General features: G+C 35.1%; 1 protein-coding gene across 5 annotated transcripts in view; it reads left to right on the forward strand.

Moving 5' to 3' along the window:
- The first annotated feature begins 1,027 nt into the window (after positions 1-1,027).
- Positions 1,028-23,839, forward strand: part of TCF4 (transcription factor 4) — a 123,961-nt gene continuing 101,149 nt past the window's right edge. For 2 of the 5 annotated variants that reach the window (XM_043998660.1, XM_043998810.1), the window contains exon 1: positions 1,028-1,227. In XM_043998660.1, the coding sequence (XP_043854595.1) occupies positions 1,216-1,227 (12 nt within the window). In that variant the 5' untranslated portion in view covers positions 1,028-1,215. Of the gene's footprint in view, positions 1,228-2,071; positions 2,091-23,839 lie in introns of those variants that run through there. The other 3 variants (XM_043998598.1, XM_043998738.1, XM_043998877.1) reach the window with 2 other exon arrangements.

Consider the following 23,839-nt stretch of genomic DNA (forward strand, 5'->3'; position numbering starts at 1 on the left):
AAAAAAATCTGTTTGGAGTACTTTTGGAAGGTTGATATAGAAATATGACTAATTTAAAAGACACAAAACCCTGGAAATTTGCGGATGGGCTGTAGTTGATTTCAAAACTTGACAGCTGTAAGTCATTCTCAGGTCAACATATTCCAAACTCTGCTAAATGCAAAGGAATAAACTGTGGGTGGGGGTAGAGAAACCAAAAACCACACCAAGACACCCAACACCTAAACTAAGAAATCGCCAATTGTGGATAACTATTCAGAGAGCATTCAGCATCCCATTTTATTACACTGGCTCCTCTTTAAACAAACGCCTGCTGCATGGCAAGATTAAGTTCACTCATTTACCACTTCTTCTCATCGATTAAAGGGAAGCTGATGGCTTGCAAAACCCAGGCTTGCAGCAGTGTTACTCTGTTTCATTCCTCAACCTCGTTTTGTAGGTTGTTGACCAAGCAGTCAGAAAACACTGCCCCTCTCTCCTTTTGAGCGAGGTCAGAGACGTTGTTTTTTTTTTTTTTCCTTTTTTTTTTTTCCTCCCTTTTCTCTGAGTCGAGTTCTCAGGCAGCTGCGTACAATGCTGGAGCTAGCCAGCAGCAGAGACAGATGGCAGAGTTATTAGATGTGCATCATACGATTCCCTTCCTGCCACTCGCTTTTTAATCAAATTAAAACAAAAAAGAAAGAGAGGGAGAGAGAGAGAGGGGGAGTCAATTAACTGCATTTGTATCTGCTCAATAATGGACCCTATTCCACTTTACCCTAGGCAGTTGAGTGGAAATTTTAGGGAAGAAAAGGGTGATTGGAACAAAAAGTGAAGAATTCAGAAATGTGTAAGAATCTGCATTATTCTAGAAACTAATAAAAATACATTGGAAACGTTGAATCTATCTCTTGTATGCATTAGGAATTACTGCTAAATCAGGGCTGGGCTGCTTTCCAGATTTGCTGTGGAAAGTTAACTGTCTGACAGAAGAGTCCTAGCACCTCCCCCCACCCTCACGTCAGGAATTGGTCCTCTTCCTGCTTTGCATATTCACCATGCTTGGCCCGGCCATATGGGAAAATGCAACTGAAGGAATTGTTGTGAAAAACAGGGACAGCGAGTTTGAAATAAAAGTTGTTAGAGTGGTACTGAGGAGAAAAAAGAATACAAGACCATGTATTGCGCATACACAATTCCTGGCATGGGAGGAAACTCTTTGATGTACTCACTATAATGGGGAAAGCGGTAAGCTAACTCTGAATTAAAGGTGTAATTTTGACAAGTTTTATTGTCGTAAGAATGAGCATCATATGCAGTTCTTGTTGTTGTGAAAGTTGTGCAGGACTATTCCATCTTCCTTGATGCCATGAAATATTTATTACTTGCCAGAACTAGAATATTATTGTTGCCTTTTATTCATACTTAGAAAAAACAAAAAGCATGAGGATGCTTTCAGAGCATTGGAAAGTATTTCCTACCGTGAAAGTTTTCAGTTAGGGAAACTCGATAGTTTATAAGACTGAAAAATACTTTTAGAATATTTGTGTTAATTCCAACTGGCTTTTAAAAAAGAAAACATGAGGAGCAGTGCAGTGCAACTGATAGAAAAATCCCAAATTAGAGTAAGAGGAGAATTGGGGTAAGTTTCTCAGCGTCCTGAGATTTTGTGAAATCTTGAGCCTTACTAAGTAAGGACCTACAGTGAGATGGATCTGGTTGACAAAAACTGACAGATGAAAACTAGGTATAGGATATGAGCCTGAGAAATCGAATGAAAGAATAGACCCAAGATTTTTTTAAGACAAAAAAGAGCCATTTGTGCACATAATAATATTGTAAGTTATTTCTGCTATGTGTCCTCTTCCTCATTCCCCCCCCCCCAGCCCCAATAGAAACGCTTTATTTAAGAAAAAATGTGTCTGGTATTTTGTGCATAACCCCAGCAGAAGGTTATACTTGCCATTCTGGAGGTTTATTTTTTTTTCCTCTGGCTGGGCCCTGGAAGGAAAAGGATTTCAGTATTTTCAAATCGGTATGTCGGGGGGCTGGGGAATATCGTTGTGGGGATAGAATAGAAAGAGAACTGTTGCTAAAAGAAAAATAAATGGGTAAGGAAGAGGAAAATGAACATGTTTATAAACTGTTATCTTTTATGTGTTTTTTTTTAACTTTCATTTCATCTGATACTAATCAGAATATGGTACTTGGACCAAAAGCAGAACTATTAGAGCTTTTACGAAGGCCCAATTCAGTATAGGGATTGGAGCAAACTAATTAAACATGTGTATGTATCTCTGTATGCATGTTTGTGTGTATGCATATTAATATGTGCATGACAGCTATTTCTCTCTAATATGTACATATTGATGTACATATACACATAAAAGTGTTTAAGTATGTAGTCTGTTTTAGATAGATGAAACAGTTTTATCCAGGAAAGTCAATTTCATGAATGGACATCTGCTAAAATAATTGTGTGCTTTGCTTTTATTTTAGAATATTAAGAGCTTACTGGGGGAAAGTTTACAAAGTATTATATCTTAATCCATTTAAAAATTCAGGATATGGGTTCAGTGTAATGAAAGAAATGTAGTCTTAAAAACAAAACAGGCTTAGGGAGTTAAATGATGAAATAAAACGTTTAACACACAAAGATAAAAGTTAGGATAATTTACCAAATCTTTTTAACAATCTAGTATTTGTAAATGCTAATACTTGACTCTTCATAGTTCTCAAGGTTTTATGAGGTTCATCTACTTAGCCCGACTAGTTGATCCAAAAATGAAAAGTTCCTGAATGTTATCATTGTCAGTAAACAGAAGATTCTCTGGAACATTTAGTGTAAACAAGAAATATATCGACTATACTTAGGTATCAGGACAGAGTTGTGATGACCATGTTTCAGCGTTTTCTTTTTTATAAGGGTTATAGAAGACTATATAATATTTTTACAAGTTTACTTTTAACTGTTCCTCTTAAAAATCTATAGTGAAATCAAAATCAAATGCAGACTAACTTGTGAACATTTTCACTCATATACAGAATGGGAATCTTTCATATGTATCTCATTCTCACGGCTTGCCAGTTGCCTGTACCATAAAAATGCTGAATATGACATTCATATCACTAATATGCCTTCTCGGTTGCCAAATATTTGGTGGTGGTAGTGGTTGTTTTTTTTAAGAGTATGATATTCATAAAATCAAGATCATTCTGTCATAGGAACTATATTGACAGGAACTGTTTTTAAAATAAATATGGTTTTATGTATCTATTCATTGAAACACAAGAAAAAGCAAAATTGTAGATAAATTGTCAGGAAAAAAAAAAACAGTAGTCATAACATTACCAGAAAACATTTAAAGTAACTAATTGTCGCTAAACCTTTCATTTATGTTAAATGAAAAATACTACCAGGACCTAGTTCTGAGAGTTGCATTTATAGGGCCAATTCTCTCTCATTTTTTAAAGTCTTTATACATACATTTGAAAAATAGGCGTTTTTTTTTGTTTTATTAGGCAGTGTGCATTGGTCTGGCTGCGATTCTATATCGTACAGCTTTTGATTTAGTGCCAGACATCTTGCGAGATTGTGTATACCATGCGTTAAGTGTTCAAAATGCTTATCGATGAGCCCTTACAATTTGGGGTTTCATTTTTGTTGTTTGTTTCCAATGTATGCAGGAACTGTGAGTTCATTTGTATATATTTTTTTGCTCAGATAATAGGAGTTATTTATGATTAGTTATTTGTTGCACAAGTTTTCCTCTACAGATGACACAGCTGCTTTGGGAATTTCCTTCTCTCTCTCTTTTTTTTTTTCAATGACAAGTCAATTACTTGTTTAAATTCAGTTTGAACTCTCTGAACTGAGAGCAGCCAACGGGAAGCAGGTCTTCCCTGGGAAAAAACAAAAGGAGAAGAAATGCAAAATCATTCCAAAGCACTATGAATTTGGGTTACTATGGAAAGGGTGAGACAGTTTAAAACATATCAACAATTTTTTAAAAAATTATAACTCAGGAACCTACAAAAGCTGTTTTCTTCTAACTTTCTATTAGAATAACTAAAATTACCTAAAGTATTTTCAGAGAAGCAGAGGAAAATTTGAATTTCCTATTGCCCAGAATTATAAAAATTCTCATATCTACCTTGCCTAGAAAATTATTTTCATTACTCTTCAAAATGCATAGGGTTTTGGTGGTGGTTGTTGTTGTTTTTAATGTGACTCTATAAAAGATAGCCCACCAAAAATTACAAAACTGGAACTGGCCATGAATACTGAATGTGACTATAAGGTAGAATCTACCAAGAGGGAGGAAGGAAAGGAGTATCTACACCTTACCTCAGGTGAGTGCTTTGCTGAACTTAGCTCAGGGATGACTGTGATTTTCTTTAGAGATAATTCATTTTTGCCTAATGTCATATTCATCCAAAGTAATATTTAAAAGTTTAACCTGTTATTGAGAGGGATGCTTCTAGCCTATTTAATTCATTACAATTCCTTTTTAAAGTCTCCTATTTGCAATCTCACTACTCTGATACGTAGGAGTGTGTACTCCATCCTGGCATAGCTATCATCCAGCATTAACTGGACTGGAATCAGTGTAGTTTTAATCTTTAAATTAGATTTGTATAGCTGCTTACACTTTCCGTCGAACAAGGTTTTTATAAGTAATTATATGGTCAGCATACATGTTAAAATATCACTAACCCATAAAGAGAAAAAATTCTTGAGAATGAAATTAAAACAAAAGTGGCGAAATTTTCTCCTAATGGTAATTTAAGATCAAATCATCAACTCTCACCAGCATGTGCATGTGTTAAATCGTATAGAGAAACCTGTAATTATTGTAATTGCTCTTTTTTGCTTTATACTAACAAGCTTCAAACCATGTCTCAAACTAGTTGTTTTGAAATAGTTTAGTTGTCAAGTCATCAAATCTCAAAAGTAGATGGTAATGAGTTTTTTGTGTGTACATTCTGTCTCCTGGCTTATTATGCAGCTTTTCAATTTCCTTAAGTTCACAGATAAAAATGAATGTATATAGCACCATTCCTACCATCTATAGCATATAGCAAATAATAACAAATTCCTGCCTCCTGCCTAATACCAAAATATAAGACTGTTAACATTTTTGATATGAAGATTTTCTTATAAAATGGGGGGAAAATTTGTTTTATTCATCTGAAGCAACAGCTTATTTTAAAAACAACTATTAAATAATGCTAGAATCATTCAATGTGTAGCATAAATGGATCATAATTTGAGACTCAGGATTTTAGCATGGAATGTGCACTGCGTATCTTTAAGAGGCAACATTTTAAACTAGATTTTGCCTGCACTCTATCTTCATAACACCAGAATTAGTTTGGGCAGCCACAAGCAAGTCATACTATAGTGAAAAGTTTCCATCTTTATGGCAACTATGCAAAGTACATTTGATGCTTGTAAGAAAAGGGGAGAATAATTTGTGTCGTACTATTTTCAGAATTATGATTAGAAATGAAAGTAACCAGCGCAAACAGATTACTTTTTGGCTTAGTAGCTTTTATAGAACAGTTTGTTATTTCATAAACTAATAGCATTTGGAAGCTCCAACTGATGTTAAGGAAGCAAAATATACAAAGTGTGTGTATTGAATTGCAATGCCTAAATCTAAAAGACTTCTCATTTCACTCATATACTTTTAAAATTTTATTAAAAGAGTATTGACTTTTTAAAAATAAGCTTTATTACCTTTCTAAATATAATATCAAAAAAGAGATTTTCCATTTTGTATCAAATACTTTGTAAAAAATGCCTTCATGTTGCTTACTTAAAGTTTAAACTAGTAAAATCTACTAGGCACTTAATTTAGATAATGTATCTGCATTTGCTCTGATGTCTCTGATTAAGTTACAGTTATGAAACTGAGAATCAAAAAGGCCATTGTGAACATCTTTGTAGTGCTAATTTATTAGGAAGAAAATATAAATATGCTATAGATGTGGTTAATTATATTTAATCCTGAATTTCTGGATGACCTGAAATCATTTAATATGCTTCTGATAGCCTAATAATAGCCCTCTTGTAGTTGTATTGTTGAGATTACATCAAAAAAGAGATTGAAAGGAATTAGGGAAGGGGCAAAGAGGTTATGAGAAAAAAAATCTCATAGCTGATACAGTCTTTAAATACCTTTCCCACTGATCTACAGGAAATTGTGCAGAAGAATTGTTTGTTTCCTGTTCCACTATAAATGTGGTTTGCATTATGCTCCTTTTACTATAAAATTGCCGAAGCACAGCAGAGCTTGATATCTTCCTTGTAAGTTATTATAGAAAATGTCTATTATATTTTGGCTAGTATTTATTCAGATGTTGTCATATTTAGTCAGATATGTTTTGGATTTTTGTTTGCTAACTCTATTCCAAGTGTCTATACACAGCCATGCCATTGGGAAAGTAATTGCAAGATTATTATTCCTACAGAATGAATATGCAAGTTATAAACCATACACTTGGTCAACTATCTACAAAGAATCTTAGTTTCTAGTCAGGTGGTAATGTATAGATTTAAAATGCAACTTATGATTGTCTTGGAAATGTTTGGGGATCCAGATTTTCTTGCCATTTTCAAACAGCATTGAATAAAAACACCAATTTGTTTCTTAGATCCACTCTTATTTTTTTGATTGTGGAATATTCAGGACACAAAAACTCTTCAGTATCTAGTGAAGAACAGGTCTTTCGTGCAGGATCACTAGTGTTCAAATCAGGCTTGTTCTCCCCACAATGATTGTTTTTTTGTAAGTGATTGAAGCTCTGTTTCTGAGATTCTTTCTGGACTCTCATGTGGACCCTACCACATCTCTTTAGGCAGCACTTAACTCTATACTTGATATTTTGTATGAAGTGTCAAATCCCAGGTGCTACAATGTGAATGTTTATAGGATAAACATACATATATTTTTTAAAACATAATTGACATCCCATGTGATTATAAAATATTTATAATCTGGAATACTCTCATAGAACTGAAGCCAAAGAGTTATTAAGGTGCTAAGAAAAATATATGAGCATTGCCAGGAGAGAAAATAAAATAATTTTAATTTTTTTGTTATTTCAGTTTATGAAGTAGTACTCTAGAAAATTTAATATTTGCTCTTCCAGAAAGAAACTTGTATTTCGGAGGATATAAAAAACTTTAAAAATATGCTCAACTATATGGTAGATTATGATCTTATACATGCCTAACATACTTTAGAACAAATGTATATTATTAAAACGATCATGGTTTATCCAATGTGTACAAAAGGCTTATGTGTATTACATATGTATGTAGGGTGAGAGACAGAAATTTTCTATGTGTGCATATATGAAATTAAAATCATTTAATACGAGCTGAAAATGGTTTAGTATGAGTCTTTGGAAATCTTATTTGCAATGCCGAATGTCTGGTTTTCCATTGGCACATGTGCCAAACTGAATGTTGACAGCCTTTTGATAACAAATGTGTTTATATCACACACTTTATATGGATTAGAATGTAAAAATCCATATTTCTGATGTCATTTTAAATTTCAGGTACTTTGAATTATTTTAGCTAGCTTTCCTCAAATTCTGATTTCTGGTGTCAGTATTTGTTACATGCAAATCAGTAAATGTCATCCAAAGATTTTTTGGCATAATCCTGGGCAACATTTCATAAGATGCCTGGAGAAAGGTGAAACATTCTATAAGAGTTTAATTTATTTTTAAAATCTGCCTTGTTGTTATTAGGATAACAATAAAAAACAGGGGAAAGAAGGTTAAAACACCTGAGATGTCCAAGGAATTGTATTTGGCAGTCTCCATTCAAACTCCACCCTCCAAAAGCCTAGCTTTGCTCTGATCCTCCAGAGACTTAGGGCTGAGCTCTCAGAGAGACCAAATTACACACATCCTGAGAGAGGATGGTTGAAGTAAATTGGTGGGGCAGTGTGGTAAAGTTGCCTTCCAGCTGCTTCCATTGTAGCTGACCTGAAAAATGAATAGAGGATGTTACAATCTAGGCTAACATTTGACTTGGCTTTTCACCTCCAGAAACGTAAGGGTGAGAATTATAGAGTACTGACAACTGCACCAATAATAAGCCTGTTCAAGTGGGAATTGCTATGTTAAGAAAAATCTCACAGTCTTAAAAATAGTTGATGCATTTACCAACCACATTAATGTTACAGCAGCTCCAATAAAGTTTATCCACAGTATGTAAAGCCCTTATTGTTTAGACTAGTTATATAGTTATTATACTTTGATTCCCCCCCCACACACACTTTGATTCACATTTTTAAAAAATATGCTTAATAAAAGACATTCCTGAAAGCTCAGAATTCCTCCTTCCTCAGAGGCATAATAATAGTAGAGGTGCACCATCCTCCCCTTTTCCAGAATGTGCTACACTGTTTTAAAGGGAATAATGGCATATTGCTCAATAGCTTTTCTAACGAATAAAACAAATTAAATTGATGTTACATGCATATTTAAACCCCATCCAGTTAAGTACTGACGTGATTAAAATAATCAAATGTATTACTTAAAAAATTAAAAAGGATAAATTCTGTACCCCATTATTTTATTGACTTTTAAATATAAATTGCAGAAATGTTTACATTCCTAATGGCATTATTAAGCTAAACTGACAAATCAGAGTAAAAAAGTTGATTGCCCAGCATATTATTATTACTGCACCTGTTATTACAATTCAGTAGATGAGGCGCAACATCCATGAAGAGGATGAATGCTGTTTTCTCAGGCTTCCTTTGTGTGATATGGGGATGGAGGAAAAATGTTTTAAAAGTGCAGCTTTACTTTGGGGGCCTTATTTCTTGTGTTGAGGTAACTAAAACCTCCAGCTTTCTTTATGCCGCTTGAAAATTCATATGCGAGTAATAGGAAGATGCTTGCTGATATCTGCTTCCCTAAGAGTTCTCTGAACACAGACATATGTTGCTTCAGCTTTATGACGGAAGTTTTAAAATTCCAAATGAAGTAATCTATTATCTCCAATGAGTAAACCAGTGGGAGTGGGAATGATGTGGATGAAAATCAAGAGAGATAGATTATTTAACATGAATTTAGGCAAAATTTAAAATATGAACAACTACCAGAATTTAGTTATTGACTCTGAAGAACATATAATTTGGCTAGGAAAAAAAAAGATTTGAATATATGCTGTATAATACTCTCAGTGCAATAGGTAGAGAAATGTTTTAATTTCATTTTTTCTCTCGTTAATGCACATGTTCCTTTTTAAACATTTGACTTTCTTTGAGTATGTGTATTCTTTACAATATTGCTAACAATAAGTGCTTAACTAATTCCCTACTATACCAATGATATATATCCACTACCCCAAAATGATTTCACATTGGGAAACCAAAAGTCCTAGTTCCAATGAGAGAAATCTCTACCACCAAACCCATTTTAGAATATACTGTATTCTGAATAACCTGGGAAAATATGAACACAACGCTACAGGATTTAAATGGATAGAGTTGGGGATGCGATGGAAAGCTTAGTTCTATTATCTACTCTTCACCTTAACTCATAAATTTTGTACTACAAATTTATTCTGGCGGGGGAAATTTTTGAAGAAGTGGACAAAACAATTCTACTAGTTGGTGCTATTTAGATCCTAGTTATTTTAATTTTCGTCCTTTACAATAATTTAAATTCCCAGCATTTAAAAACACTTTATAACCACCATGCATCCTCCTGACTTCCTAACAAAATGTTTAAATAAATTAATTCTCAATTTCAGTAGCAGTTCCTTAATTTAATACTACCTGAATTAATACTGTTTTTGCAATTAAGCATGCTTTCCAGTTACACCAAAGTATTGTTCAAGAAAAATGAAATTCTGTTTCCATTCTTAGGCTGACTTGGACAGAAATAAAAGCTGGATTTTAAAGTACATAGGTTATTTCTGTAGTAGTTACTGGGAGTTTGCTTAGGGTGGGAGGGGGAGACTAAATCATGAGGCTCATCAAGGCGTTCATTTTGTTACATTTACAACATAACCTTAGATGTTCAAATTGGTTATGTTCAACTTATGACAGCTGTGGTATTTAAAGTGATCACAGCTGTTGTGATGTAAAATTGATTTTTCTATTAACACCTGAAAAGAAGACCTGTGCTATATTAAAAACTTAAGTAAGGTAACTGTAAAATTAGACTTACTGATGTGCAGCTACTAATGCCACTTCCTAGCAGAGAATAGTTCAATAAAGCTCATGCTTGTAACTTAAGATGATAAATAATTTACTTTTGACATACTTTCATCTAAAAAAATTAATGTAATGGCAAACCAACTTCTCTAAATTTAATGGAATAATGAGACTGCTCAAGATACTTAGTAAAGCCTAGGAAAACCCTTTTAAGAATAATTGCATTCTTAACCTCTAAGATAAAAAGAGATGGCTAGCAAAACTTTATAGTAGAAAGGGTATCTTTATCTTTTTTCTCATTTTTAGGTTATGCAAATAATCGGGGGAGGGGGGCAAGCAGGGAAGAGCAATGTGCTTAGATAGCCTTGGCATAATTGCTTTACATAGAATATTTTTAGCTTTTTGCTACTCACTTTGCAAATCTTTATGCTTCTTTTGGGGAGCCAGACAACACTTCCAGCAATTAGTTGGGCCATTCAGATTCTGACTGGTTCCCAAAATCTCATGTCAGTGTTAAGGTGCTAGAGCAACTAAAAGAGAATTGGCTTGGCCACATTCAAGGAGACAAGCAACTCTTAAACTCGGTGATGTCATGAGTTTGAATTACAGCTGGCCTGATGCGAAATTATTTATGGACACAATTTCTGCACAGATGTATTGCCAATAGGGAGCTGTGTAGATTAAACTTTTTGGCTAGTCCTAGGCTTTTTACCTGTGTAACTCAATCAGATTTCCAAGTGTGGCAGATTTTATGATGATAAATAGATGAATAGATCGATAGATGGATGATAGCTATGTAAATATATAATTATATAGATTATGTCATAATGTCATTTTATGGTCTGCTCTAAGTAAGCTTCCTTTTCTATTAGCACTAGTTTAGATACAGTCTCTTTTTTTAAGCAATGAAATTTTTCATCAAGTGTGTATACAGAAAAGGTGAACTTAGAACATGTTTTAATGAAGTTGCTTCAGAAATGATCCATCCCAAATTACAGGATTCTAGGATGAATTTGGAAAATTTAGTTCTAAGTTTATAGGCTAATGATAAGGCTCTCCATAATACCTGGAGACCAAAATGTGGCATGCTAAATAAACATTCAAGAAGATAGCAATAGCCTTGTTTTTCAGAAGCAAAAATGTCCCAGGAGGTTAACATTTTTATTAATTTTTAAGAAAATCAAAGAAGATAGTCTCTATTGCTATGTTAATATATAAGCATATCTCAGAAGTAACTCATCTGATCCTTTAATTGTATAAGCAAATTCGTTCCTAGCATAATAACCCATTTTATTGATAGGCAACATCTTATTAGCAGTAGTGAGATATTTTCTCAAGGATTTTTGTAACAAATATCATAGTATACATAGAGAACTGTTCTGATTTCTTTTTACAGAATATGCCATGGTGTTGCCCAGGTTTTTTCTCTCTATAAAATGAAGCTTTCCCATGGAAAAAAGAGCATTATTGGCCTATTGTTAATATAGTACCTCAGTTGTGAACAAATAAAATCGCTTCAGAGGAACTGCTACAACAGCTCACGTTGGGTCAATATTGTATATTTCCACATAGTCTAAATATACTTGTAACTCTCAAGGTAGCTCTTCATTAACATCCTAAAAGTATGGGGCAGAGGGAATATGGTGGTATTGGATAGAAAACTTGCGTTAAAGTCAGGAAGACCCACCTCTGACACAGACTACCAAGTAATTGTCAATGCCCTAGGCTGTTATTGAAGACTAAAAGTTGCAAAGCAGTGCAGTCCTGTATTTCTCATTAAGGATTCCCTACACCAATGAAATCACCTCACAAACACAAACACACACACACACAGAGTATGGACATATTTCCATAATGGGGCACCAAATTTAAAAAACAGAAATAAAATGTTAAGAAATAAAAAACATAGATTCTTTTTAGTGTTTTGTCATTCTGAACACTTTATAGATCCCCATCCACCAGAATGTCATTTGTAAATGTCAAAATAAAGAAATGGAAGTTAAAAGATATTTTCCTTTCATAGTTTCCCAGATACCTTAGCCCCTACTCCCCCTACAGCCTGTAGAAAATAAGCCTGCCAAACAGGACCTGATACTGAATGGTTTCTAAACTAGAACGGCATACCAGTACTATACTGTTGTTTCAAATTTTGGAGAGAGTGACCACTTCTGATAATAAGCAGTACATATATATATATATATATATATATATATATATATATATATATATATATATATATATATGTCTGGATCTGTGATTTAATTAGTTTAGGGAACTCCTGTTGTTTGGAAACTCACAAAGGCATATCAGTAACTCTTCTGTAACTTAGACAAGTTTCCTGGGACATTTACAGGTTAAGTGACTTTTCTAGTATCATTTACACAGTATTTCAAGAAAGGCTTTAATCCAAGTCTTCTTCACTCCAAAGCTAACACTCTATGCCCTATATCCTATTTCTTTTCTTCCATGTATCTTACTTTTTCAACTTAATAAATGTATTGCATTGTGGGACATGCAATGTGTTATGTTCATCATTCTATACAGAATAAATCAAGATGAATTTATTAAGTGCCTGCAATGTACCAAGCACTGTGCTAGGCAATGAGGACACAAAGAATGAGACAACCCCTATTCTCAAGGACCAAGTCTTGTAGGCAGAATATAAAGATGGTGACTAGGGCAATGTTCATGGTAATTTGAGGTATGAATCAAACTTAGTTTTCTTCCTTTTCTACCCACTCCACCCTACCTCCATACTCTTTATAAGGACCAGAGTAGTATTGAACTGCCAGAGTCTTTCATATTCAATGGTATTACAATTCTAGTGAAAACAAATATTCTAAGACTTAATACTTCACTTTTCTTATTCCATTTTCTAACTTAATGCTAATATCACTCTGGCAATATAATATTCACTTCCCTAAGCTCAGAGGATCTAAGTGGCACAGTGGATAGAGCATCATGCCTTGGAGTCAGGAGCACCTAAGTTCAAATCTGGCCTTGTACTAGCTGTGTGACCCTGGTCAAGATACTTAATGCTGTTTGCCTCAGTCTTCTCATCTGTAAAACAAGCTAGAGAAGGAAATGGCAAACCACTCTAGTAACTTTGCCAAGAAAACCCCAAACAGGGTTGCAAAGAGTCAGACATAGTTGAAGTGACTGAATAAGCTCAGAGGTGTACTTTCTACCTAATAGCATTAAATAAGTTAGGTATTTCATTTGATAATTTGTGTGATTGACTTTTCATTACTAAAAGAATTGAATTTGTCTACAGCCATGCCAACCCACCCTTAGTCGGCCTTACAAATTTATCCTCATCCATTCAATATGGATGAGCCACAGTTAGATAGCAGGCAAGTGGCCAAAATCTCTAATTACATTTGTTTTGATAAATTCATTGATTTTGTTATTTATACATTTCTTCATGTTGATAATTTTTTTTAAAAAAATGATTAACCGCAATTTACTTTAAACAAAAGGCAGTGAGGTCTACTAAGTAGAGAGCACTTAGTTTGGATATAGCAGACCTGCCAAGGTTCCCTTCTTGGATCAATCACTGGTTGTCTGTGTTGGACTCTCAAAAATTCTCTTATCTTCCATATGTCTCAGTTTTGCCATCTGTAAAATTGAAACAATCACACTTGCTATCACATTGTGTTTATAGTGCACTTTGAGAAGCTTGTGTTAAAGGTGCTTGGCTGAACACTATTTTAAGAGTCAGACAATATTTACTGAGCATAAAAATCAACCTTATTGTGCTTACTCTATTATGAGATGTTGCCCAGCATAGAAATGAAATCCCTTAATATATTTTGTTATTAGTAATGAATAATTATGACAATAATAAGACCGTCTTGTATCTTTCTTATTTTGTAATGCCATTTTCACATACAGAATCTCATTTTGTTCTACAACAATCCTATGAAATAGGTAGTTCAAAGAATATTACCACATTTTACAGTGAAAGAAACTAGGACCAAAATGATGGCGATAATGATAGCTAACACATATAGTCCAAAGGTCCGCAAAGTAGATTCTAAATAAATTAAATACCAATACATAAAATGTACAATATAATTATTGCATAATGTGTAAATATTAAGTGCTTCAATGGATTAATTTAAATGGCTTTTCCCCAAAGTTATCACGAGCTTTATGGCAGACTTGGTTTACTGACTTCATACCCAATGTATGAATTTGCTGGGGGGAAGGGGGGGCGTAAAACTTAGTATAGAAAGAAAAACCCCTTCAATGTCTAAAAATTTCTTAGGACCACTTTTGCAGTGGAAAGAACATTGAATCTCATTTCAGGAAACTTAGGAGTCAATCTCAGCTCTGTGATGCTTCCTTACAGGGGAGGTTTGTTACCTATGTAGGCCTCAGTTTGCTGAACTATACGAGAACGGGGCTGCACAGGATGGCCTGTGAGGTCCATTTCAGCTTGAAATCAGGATCCTATGATTCCTTTTAAATACCTCCCCCCACCCCCACCCCCCATTACCATTCAGTACCTGCTAATGACCATAGAGACTTTTTTAAAAAAAGCTATACTAATTTCAGGCTATTGGGCTTTATCAAACTGGAAAGTTTTGAATATAGGTCTGACATCGTTATTATCTAGAACCATATTATCATACGGTTGACTACCTGGGCAAGAGCAATTCCTGAAACACAGAGCAATTGTAACCTGCAATGGTGGAATAAGTACCCTTATTCATATTGGATCACGGGAGTATAAATATAGATGCGGTAATGGACCACCAAAATGGACCTCCCCTCATTTGACATCTGATAAGCCAGGGGCCCAGAGAAGTGAAGTGATCTGCCCAGGATGACACAGGTCATTAAGAGCAGAACTGAGATTCTAGCATGCATCTTTTGACTCCCAATCCAGTTTGCTTTCCCCTGGACTGTATCCAGTGTGACAAAGTACTACTGAAGTTGTAGAGACCATAGATGTTGTGTGGAGAAACCTCAAGACTTATAGACAGAAGACCTGGGTAAAAATGCTGGCTTTGTGACCCTAGGCAAGCCACTTCATCTTTTTTAGTGGCCTCTTAGGTAAAAGTGAGCATAAATAATATTTTCACTACCCATTCTCATGGTTGTTGTTGGGAAGATGCTTTATACAAATCTGAAAGTGCTCTACAAATAGGAGTCGTTATATTCATCTAAAGTCAAAATTTGGATTTTTAACTTTATATATAATGTTGAACTTTCTATAATGTTTACTTTTATTGATAAAAATTTTAAGTAATCATTATCTATATAAATTGGAAGCAATTCCCTATAGGGCCCTATAGGCCTTTAAACACATGCAATTTATTTTAGCAATTTTTAAAGAATGATTATCTATGAAATACCATAGTAGAGTGGAAAGAGTTCCAATTTGTAATTAGATGGCATGGGTTCAAATCGTACTTTTGCCACCTGTTACTTGTGTGACCTTGGGAGTCACTTGGGAAGTCACTTGTACTATGAGCCTCAGTTCCTCATCTGTAAAATGAAAGAGTTGGACTCGATTAACTTTGAAGTCTCTCATTAACTCTAAGTTGGAAGGCCTTTACCCAGCATCTGAGTTAAATTTTCAGGGGGTTCATGAACTTGGACATTAAATAATTACATTTTTCCCACTAACCTCTAAATGAAATTTATCATTCATTGCCCTCCATTACAAATAGGAGTAATAAGCATTATTCTGAGAAGTCTGTAAGCTTCACCAGACTGTCAAAAAAGGTTTATAAAAAATTCTTGCTCCAAATCTTGAATCTGCAGTTTTCTACTACATTTTCTTTTATTGCCTTCATCCTCACAGATTGTAACTCATCTATTCTCATTCTCATTCCTTCTGGGTGATTTCCTCACCCACCAAGTTTTCTTATAACTTTCCTACAAAGGATTTCCCTAATGTGCTACAGGTCTTCTTGTTCTTTTTAAGTCTCAGGAGGACAACTGTACTATTCTGGGTTGTCCATCATTGTTTTATATACCATCTCACCTCTACATACATCTAAAACCTTAATAATGTCAGTCATGGGCGGCTAGGTGGCGCAGTGGATAGAGCACCGGCCCTGGAGTCAGGAGTACCTGAGTTCAAATCCGGCCTCAGACACTTGACACTTACTAACTGTGTGACCCTGGGCAAGTCACTTAACCCCAATTGCCTCACTAAAAAAAAAAATAAATAATAATATAATGTCAGTCATTCCATATTTTTCTGTGGCAAGTCCTCTCTGGTAAGATGCTGAAGCCTGATTATTCTTTTCATGAATGTTTTGATTGCCCTTTAGGTTACTTGCAATTTTTGTTCTTCAGAGATCCTGGGGTTTTATGATTTGCTGCCATGTCAGCACTAGGATAATAACATGACTGAGAGTCAGCTTGTACTAGTGGATAGAGCCTTGGAATCTTGGAAGACCTGGGCTCATCCCATACCCACTAAATAAGCTGTGCCAATGACCAAGTCATCCTCCTTCTCCAAACCTCAGTTCTCTTATTTCCCATTTTATAAATAGAATAATAAAATTTACTTTACCTTCTCACAGGACCCCTGTGAGGAAAATACTTTGTATACCTTAAAATATTATAGAAAGAAAAAATAAATAAATTTTAAAAATTAAAAAAAATATATTATAGAAAGAGGGGTCCTGAAAGTAGTCACTGACCTCTTCTTATTCTGAACTACATTTGTGGTCATTGTTGGTGATGCTTATTTAGCCACTTACTCTTTTCCTTCCTGGTACTATCACTAAGCCAGTTCATCCTCTGTCTGCCGTCTGTCCCCAGTGAGACTATAAGCTCCTGGAGGGTGGGGTTTGAGTTTTATACTCATTTCTTATCTTATTCAGTTCTTAGGCATAAGACAGGGCTCAGCAAGTACTTATTGAGTGACTGAATTGTATGAATGAATGTTGTATTTTGGGTCCGACATTTTCCTCACAGTCTCTCTAACAAAAGACATTCTTCAGCCTGGTAGGATATTATTTGTATGTAATGAAAGTGACAGGAAAAGCTCCCATGATCCTTTCGTGCGTAATTGAGCCAAAGGTGAACATTTTGAAGTCTTGCAATGTGTCCAGAAAACAAACACAATATTACCTTATTGAGAAGTCCAACTTCTTGATTATCAATACATAAAACTAACTTGAGTGTCCTCTTGAAGATACTTCAGGAGGAAAAAACACCCCAAAACCCTTTTATCCTGTGGGCATCGGCTCTTTAAATCTAGGTTTTAGTTTCTTTGATATAGATCTCTAAACATGTTCCCTTTTCTTAAGTGAATGAGATTGCTTATGTTTTGTACCTATTCTGTTTATCAGATGAAATGATTGTGAAATCTTTCCAGGCATAGCCTTCTTGGTAAGACTTAGCATTCTGAGCATCAGGATCTCACAGTGTCACAAACTGGCAGATGCTTTATCCTTGGGCTCTTGTTGGTATACACAAACCCTCATTTCTCCCTGTAATAATTATGGTGTTAAGAGGCATTTGTGTTGTGTGCTCTCTTTCAGCTTGTACCATGTTTAGTTCCTGTTATGCAAATACTGCTTTAAACTTAGAAATGCCAATTTGCATTAATATTTTGGTTCCCTATAGCTAGCTATTGCATTGCACAAACAAGTGCATTTTAATGAGCATTGGCAGAATGTAAAAAAAAAATATGGTATTCATTAAATTCTATTGTATGAAATGCAGTAGTTGGTTGCCAAAAATCATTAGGATAAATGTAATGTGTGTTGATGGCCACAAGTATAGCCCTCATCAAAGAGTACTGTGACCTTATGGAATTGTAAAGATGCAGTACTGTTTGATGCAGAATGCAAAAATGATCTTTATTGCTATAAAATAGAACCTCTGCTTACTATAACATTTTTTAAAACACCCAACAAAACTTATTTTATTTCCAAGGTTTTAGGCTTAATGTCCTAACATCATAGTGCATTTGGCCTCTGAATTTATTACTTAATACAGGAGACTTTAAAGATCATAACACTAGGTTGAAAAATAGTACTTTCTTATTTCTTGCATTTCAGACTTAAACCTGCAATAGGGTTTTGTTATTCATGATTTTTTTTGCAGTTCTGTAAGAATCTTGTATCTGGGAGAGAGCTTTGGGAGTTGAAGTGTTCAAAAATCAGAATATTTTGGCAATTAGGGTTTTCTGAAATTAATTACCTTAACATGTGGGCTTTTAATGTCACTATCATGTTTTGATATAGTCTATGTGTCTTAATTATAATGAGCTTTTTTGGTGTTGTTGCAGTATTTTTTTTTCCATTCCTCTACTCACTTTTCCCAGAAGGAGAGTTCCAAGTCTTTGAAAATTCTCATGATTTTGCAAATCTGCTCTATTTTTGTCTAGAAGACAGGAAAGTTAAAACTGTGGCTGGTAGTATGCCATATACTGAATCCAATTTTTAAAGGAACCCTTTGCAATCCAGTGAGTAAGCTGACATCTTTAAAGTTATCTTTAATGAAGATAATTATACCTGCAAGGTTACATCACCAGAGAATTAACAAACAAACTTGAAAACTGAGCTTTTTTCCTCACTTAATTTTGTAGACCATTTTGGGCATTTACAACTGGACACCCTTTCATGACTGATATTTGAGAAGTTGCTTTCATATGTGTTTGCTAAAGACATACTGACAGAGGGTTAAATTAATTCTTTTCTTCATTACTCAGAAGTGATACAGACTTTTCTTGGGCTAATGTAGTTTAATTAGTGGTCAATTAAAACTGAACATTGCTGAATTGAAGTTCTTTGATCAAACTCTCTGGCACGGTCTCTCTTTCTTTAACTAGCCACCATCTTGAATTCATTTGGAATCAGTAGTGTAAACAAGTTTAAAACTGGTTCTTTTATAAGAAAGTCAGCAGGCTTGTATAGCTGTGGTTTCTTTTTTACTTTGGTAGGCGGCAATTCAAAGCCATGCTAAATGAAAACAGTGCTGCACCCTGAAAAAATACATTTTTAAAAATTGGACTAAATAGTCAGAAAACAGTCACTACCCCCACCTTTTCTAGCCAGAAGAAAACCTCAATTTCGGTAACACTCTTGATTTGGTTGTTAAAGGACCTTAAAATAAACTTTGTCATCCCCATCCCCTCCGCAAACCCCACAGTAGAAGAAACACAATAAGCAACTCAAGGTTTAGGGGGAAATATATAACAGCATACATTGTAACATGTAGCTTAATTTCCCTTGAATTAATCCTCTACCACCACTGGAAAAAGGAGGAGGGATGATATAGTGAGAAACGCACTGCCCTTGGAGTTGGGAACCTGGATTCAAATTCTGTTTATACCACATCTTGGGCAAATCTTTTAAACTCTCTGAGCCCTTGTTTCCTCATTTCAAAGTTGAGGATGTTAGTAAATGTACTACCTGCATCATTAGGTTACTAAAGTATATTAAGGACCTTGCATATCTCAAAGCCATATATAAACATCACCTATTTTTTCTATTACTGGGGGTGGGGTGGGGTTATAGAGACCATATGTAGTTAGCTTGATGATTCATCATTTGTTTTGCAGTATCAATATATTGACTTTATTGATGCATTACCTTTGCTATAGTCTTGGTTAGAATGTCATTGCTTTTCTTAGTATGAGGATTCTGTGATAACAACTTGGAGCAAAAAAGGTAGTGTAACGATTGGAATAACGCCACCTGCTGGATACTAACTGTAGAAGAGTTCTGCCCATGAAGCGAAGGTCTTTGAGGGCAAGACCAGGAGTCTTTTCTTTGGTATCAGGACGTGACGCGGACTAGTGGGAGGAGGAAGGAAGAGACCGGCGCTCAGTCTGGGGCTCTTTTCCGGAGGACGCTGGCGGAGAAGGGAGCTAGAAATGTGCTCTCCCTTTAATAGATAGGAATCTAGGCCTTTCTCTCTTTACCAAATTCTTATTCTCCTTAATAAATGCTTAAAAGTCTAACTCTTGCTAAAGCTTATAATTTATTGGCGACCACTCATTAAATATTTTAGACAGACTAGCTAGAATTTTAGCCGTTAACAGTAGTGTGGTCAGGGGGGAAATTGTGATACAGTAGATCAGAAAACATTTGTAAATAGAGCAATCTGTCACTTTAGTATATGACAATATTCCTTAAGCTTCAATGTGTTTACATTTTTTCCCCTTGAGAAAACTTTTTTTTCCATAATGTTGACCCCTGTTTCTTAAAACTAGGTATAGCTGAAAAAAAGAATTGAGCAAGCGATTGGCATTTCATATTGCTTTATCCAGTCTTCTGAATTTTACCTAAAGGGCTAAAAGAAACATTTTATTATGACCAAATTATAAATGTTCTAATATTTTAGTAGATGGAATTTTGTGGTAGTTTTCATTGCTTTCATCAAAAAAATGTTTTAAAAATCTAGTCCTAAACAATATTGAAAATAAAAACTTCCATCACTTGACAGAAAGAGAAATTGTTTATAGTAAATGTGCCTTTCAGCTTTCTCTCATGCCTTCTCCCAAAAGGGCTGATTAGGATGTAATAATTGGGGATGATAGCAGGAGGAAGACGACAATTCCATTTAATTAAAGATAATTTATTTTACTTTAACTTGGTGATGTCCCACATGAATAAGAGTAGATTTAGCAGATAGATTTATTAATGGGTACTGACATCTCAGTTGACATAAAAAGCAAACATTTTCTTTCCTCATTGTTTTTATTGTGTCTCAGCACCTGAAACTGCTGTCATCCCACTTCCCTTTCTATTCTGTGCGGCTGTAGATGTTTTCACCAGATAGACAATTCTAGATTCCCCTACCACCACAACTTAATGTTTGCATTTAGCTGATTTAATATAATAGGGTGTTAATATAAAAGAATGGTCAGCTTTTCCAAACTGAGGGTAAAATAAAACCTTCTGGACTGACAGCTGAAGGACGCATTTTAGATCTTTACCTTCTATCAGAAGTCGAAGTATTGTGTTATTTTGAATATTTTTTTCAAGGGGTGAAGACACTTTTTAAATTTTTTTATTCTTTTTTTGAACTTAAGGTGTATGAAATAAGAATTTTCTTTTAGGACTGCTTGATCCTGGAATATCATTGGTAATGACCAGTGCCAATGAGCTAGTCTATTACAATATTTAAGAATTTTTCTCACAGAGAGTTATGGAGAAATTAAGGCGTAAATGTGGGCAGATGTGTGATACATTCACTGTTTTCTCATGCATTTGTAAACAGATAATGGAAATTAAGAAACACAAATTGGTTTTAGAAAAATCTGGCATAAATGTTACAAAGCTGATACTGAAATAGAAGAAAATATATGAAACACTTTTCATATGTTTTTCTCAGCCTGCATTGAAGATATCATTTTTAAAGGGCTCAGGGACATGTTCATTTTAGTTAGATGCAACTTAGAATTTCATCAATTTACAAATTATATGTATGTATGTATATATTTGTAGCCCTCTAGCAAGTCTGTGTACCACTTGTTTCCATCATTCTCTTTTGTCTTTGACCCCTTACCTTTTTTTCCCACTTACTAACTCCAGTATCAAATTCTATATTCCTGTTTCTGCTTTCGTCCTTTTTAATCTTATCAGATTATTTCTTTTATATTTCACATACCCTGGATTTTGATCCCCCTGTTTTTTTCTAGTGACTTCTGTTCTAAAGAAATATTCTTCCTTGATCAAGCACTAGAGATAGAAAGAAAAGCAAAACCAAAATTGTCCCTGCTCTCAAGAGGTGCACAGTCTATCTTATCCGTGTATTTCACCCCCATTCCTCCTTTTTCTGCCATCTATTCATTTTCACTGCTTTCTCACTCCATCATTCACTTTAAGAGCTAGTCCAAATTGTTCATGTTCATATTCACATACTTCATAAGGGGGAAAAGCCACAAGTTTAAAGGTTTCTTGTGGATGGATTTTTCATTTTTTTTAACCTTAAACCTAACTGTTTTACTGTAGCTTGGGCTTCTACCACTTCAGTAGTTATAAATACCTTCTCATGAATTATAAATTGTAGTGATTTTGCGCAATGAAAGTTTTTTTTTTTTAAATCTTTGTTTTCAGGTAACCCTTTCCTTCTAATCCATAGCACTTTGAGTGAATGGGAGAGAACTAAACAAGATGTTCTCTAAAGGTTACCCTTGAAGGGCTAGAGAGATAGATAGCCTTTAGAGTAGGAATGACCTGAGTTCAAGTCCCACTCCTGACACAGGCTGGATCTATGATAAGAGATGGGAGATAGGGACCAAAAGACATAATTGCCATAGTGACCTTATCCCCAAACTCCTGGGACCAACTGTTGTCTTGAGGAAGCACTATGACATAGGATTCAGATTATCCAAATCTTTCATCCAAGAATCATGACCCCACATATGACAGGCAGGACACGAAAACAGTCTTTATTTAGTATAGTGAGATGTCCTGCCCTACTTGTGGGATCATCTGAACACAGTCATATTTTGTCAGATAAAATTAGTACTATTCATTTTAAGAAGACAGCACCCTAAGCTAACTTGCGGGGTAGGGAGCAGTTAGATAAGGATGGTGAAGAATTCGTGCCTTCAAAGAATCCTTCAAAGTAATGTTCTTTTCTACTTCCCTTTCCCCTTTTTCTGTTTCTAGTTCTTTAAAGTATCCTCCCTCTTCTTCATTGTTCCTTTTCCACTTGCCTTCCCACAAGCCCTCACTCCCTATTCTTCTTTAAGCACTAGTCATCTGTTTAATGCTGTCCAAAATTGAGAGTCCCTCTATATCTGAGTCTGCCCCATTCTTCTGCAAAATCCTAGATAGGGAAGATTTGTGTGTGGCCTAGCTTTCCTACAACAGCATCTGGAATTTAAGGGAAATGATGAAACAACCAAAATCCAAACTCCTATTTTTTCCCCTGTCTACAGACAGCCAAATTCCCCAAAGGAAGAAGTCATGCAAAGGCTTCTGACCTTTTCCTCAGTAGGTAGTAGGAACTAGGAGTGGGAGAAGGAAGAAAGCTTACTAAACTTGTCCAGATGTAGTTAGGTCCATATTCCCTCTGGATCTTGCTCATGAGTTTGAGTTTGGTCATTTGGGTGGCAGGAACAGTCCTGTTCCACCTCATAACTTTCATGCCCTCCTCCCAATCTTACCCCACGCCCTCCCATTCCCAGGCAACCATCAGGCCTCCCAACAGACTGAGTTCCACGTAGTCGGCATGAAGTTTTCTCTTTCCGTACTGTTTGAATTCTGTGCTGTGGTACTGCCTGCTCCTTGTCTGTCAAGATTGTGGTGCTGATGTTGTCAGTCTTGTCTGACCAATCAGCAGACAACACCACAGAATGAAATTTAAACAATGCAGATGCTCAGACACAGTGTTATTATGTTGACTGGATCACGCAGGGAAATCAGAGGTAAGGTTAGAGCCTACCAAAAGTGGTTGTCCCAGTCTTACTAATTTGACAACTCTTCTCCAGCTATTCCGGACTGCTCTGATCTTCTGCCTTTTATCCACATCTTTCCCTTTCTTCTCCTTTTCCCCCCAAAAATTTTATCATAGTTCTTCACTTTATTATCCTTGTTATTTTTTTTTTCATTTTATTCGCCCACCTTTTCTTAATTTCTGCTTCCTTCTGTTCACCTTCTGAATGTACCTGATTTATCTCTGATCTAGCTGGTGCTCTTGGTAAATGTCACCTTGTTAATGCATGTAATCACCAC

This window comes from Dromiciops gliroides, chromosome 1 (assembly GCF_019393635.1).
Source record: "Dromiciops gliroides isolate mDroGli1 chromosome 1, mDroGli1.pri, whole genome shotgun sequence".
Taxonomy (NCBI): domain Eukaryota; kingdom Metazoa; phylum Chordata; class Mammalia; order Microbiotheria; family Microbiotheriidae; genus Dromiciops; species Dromiciops gliroides.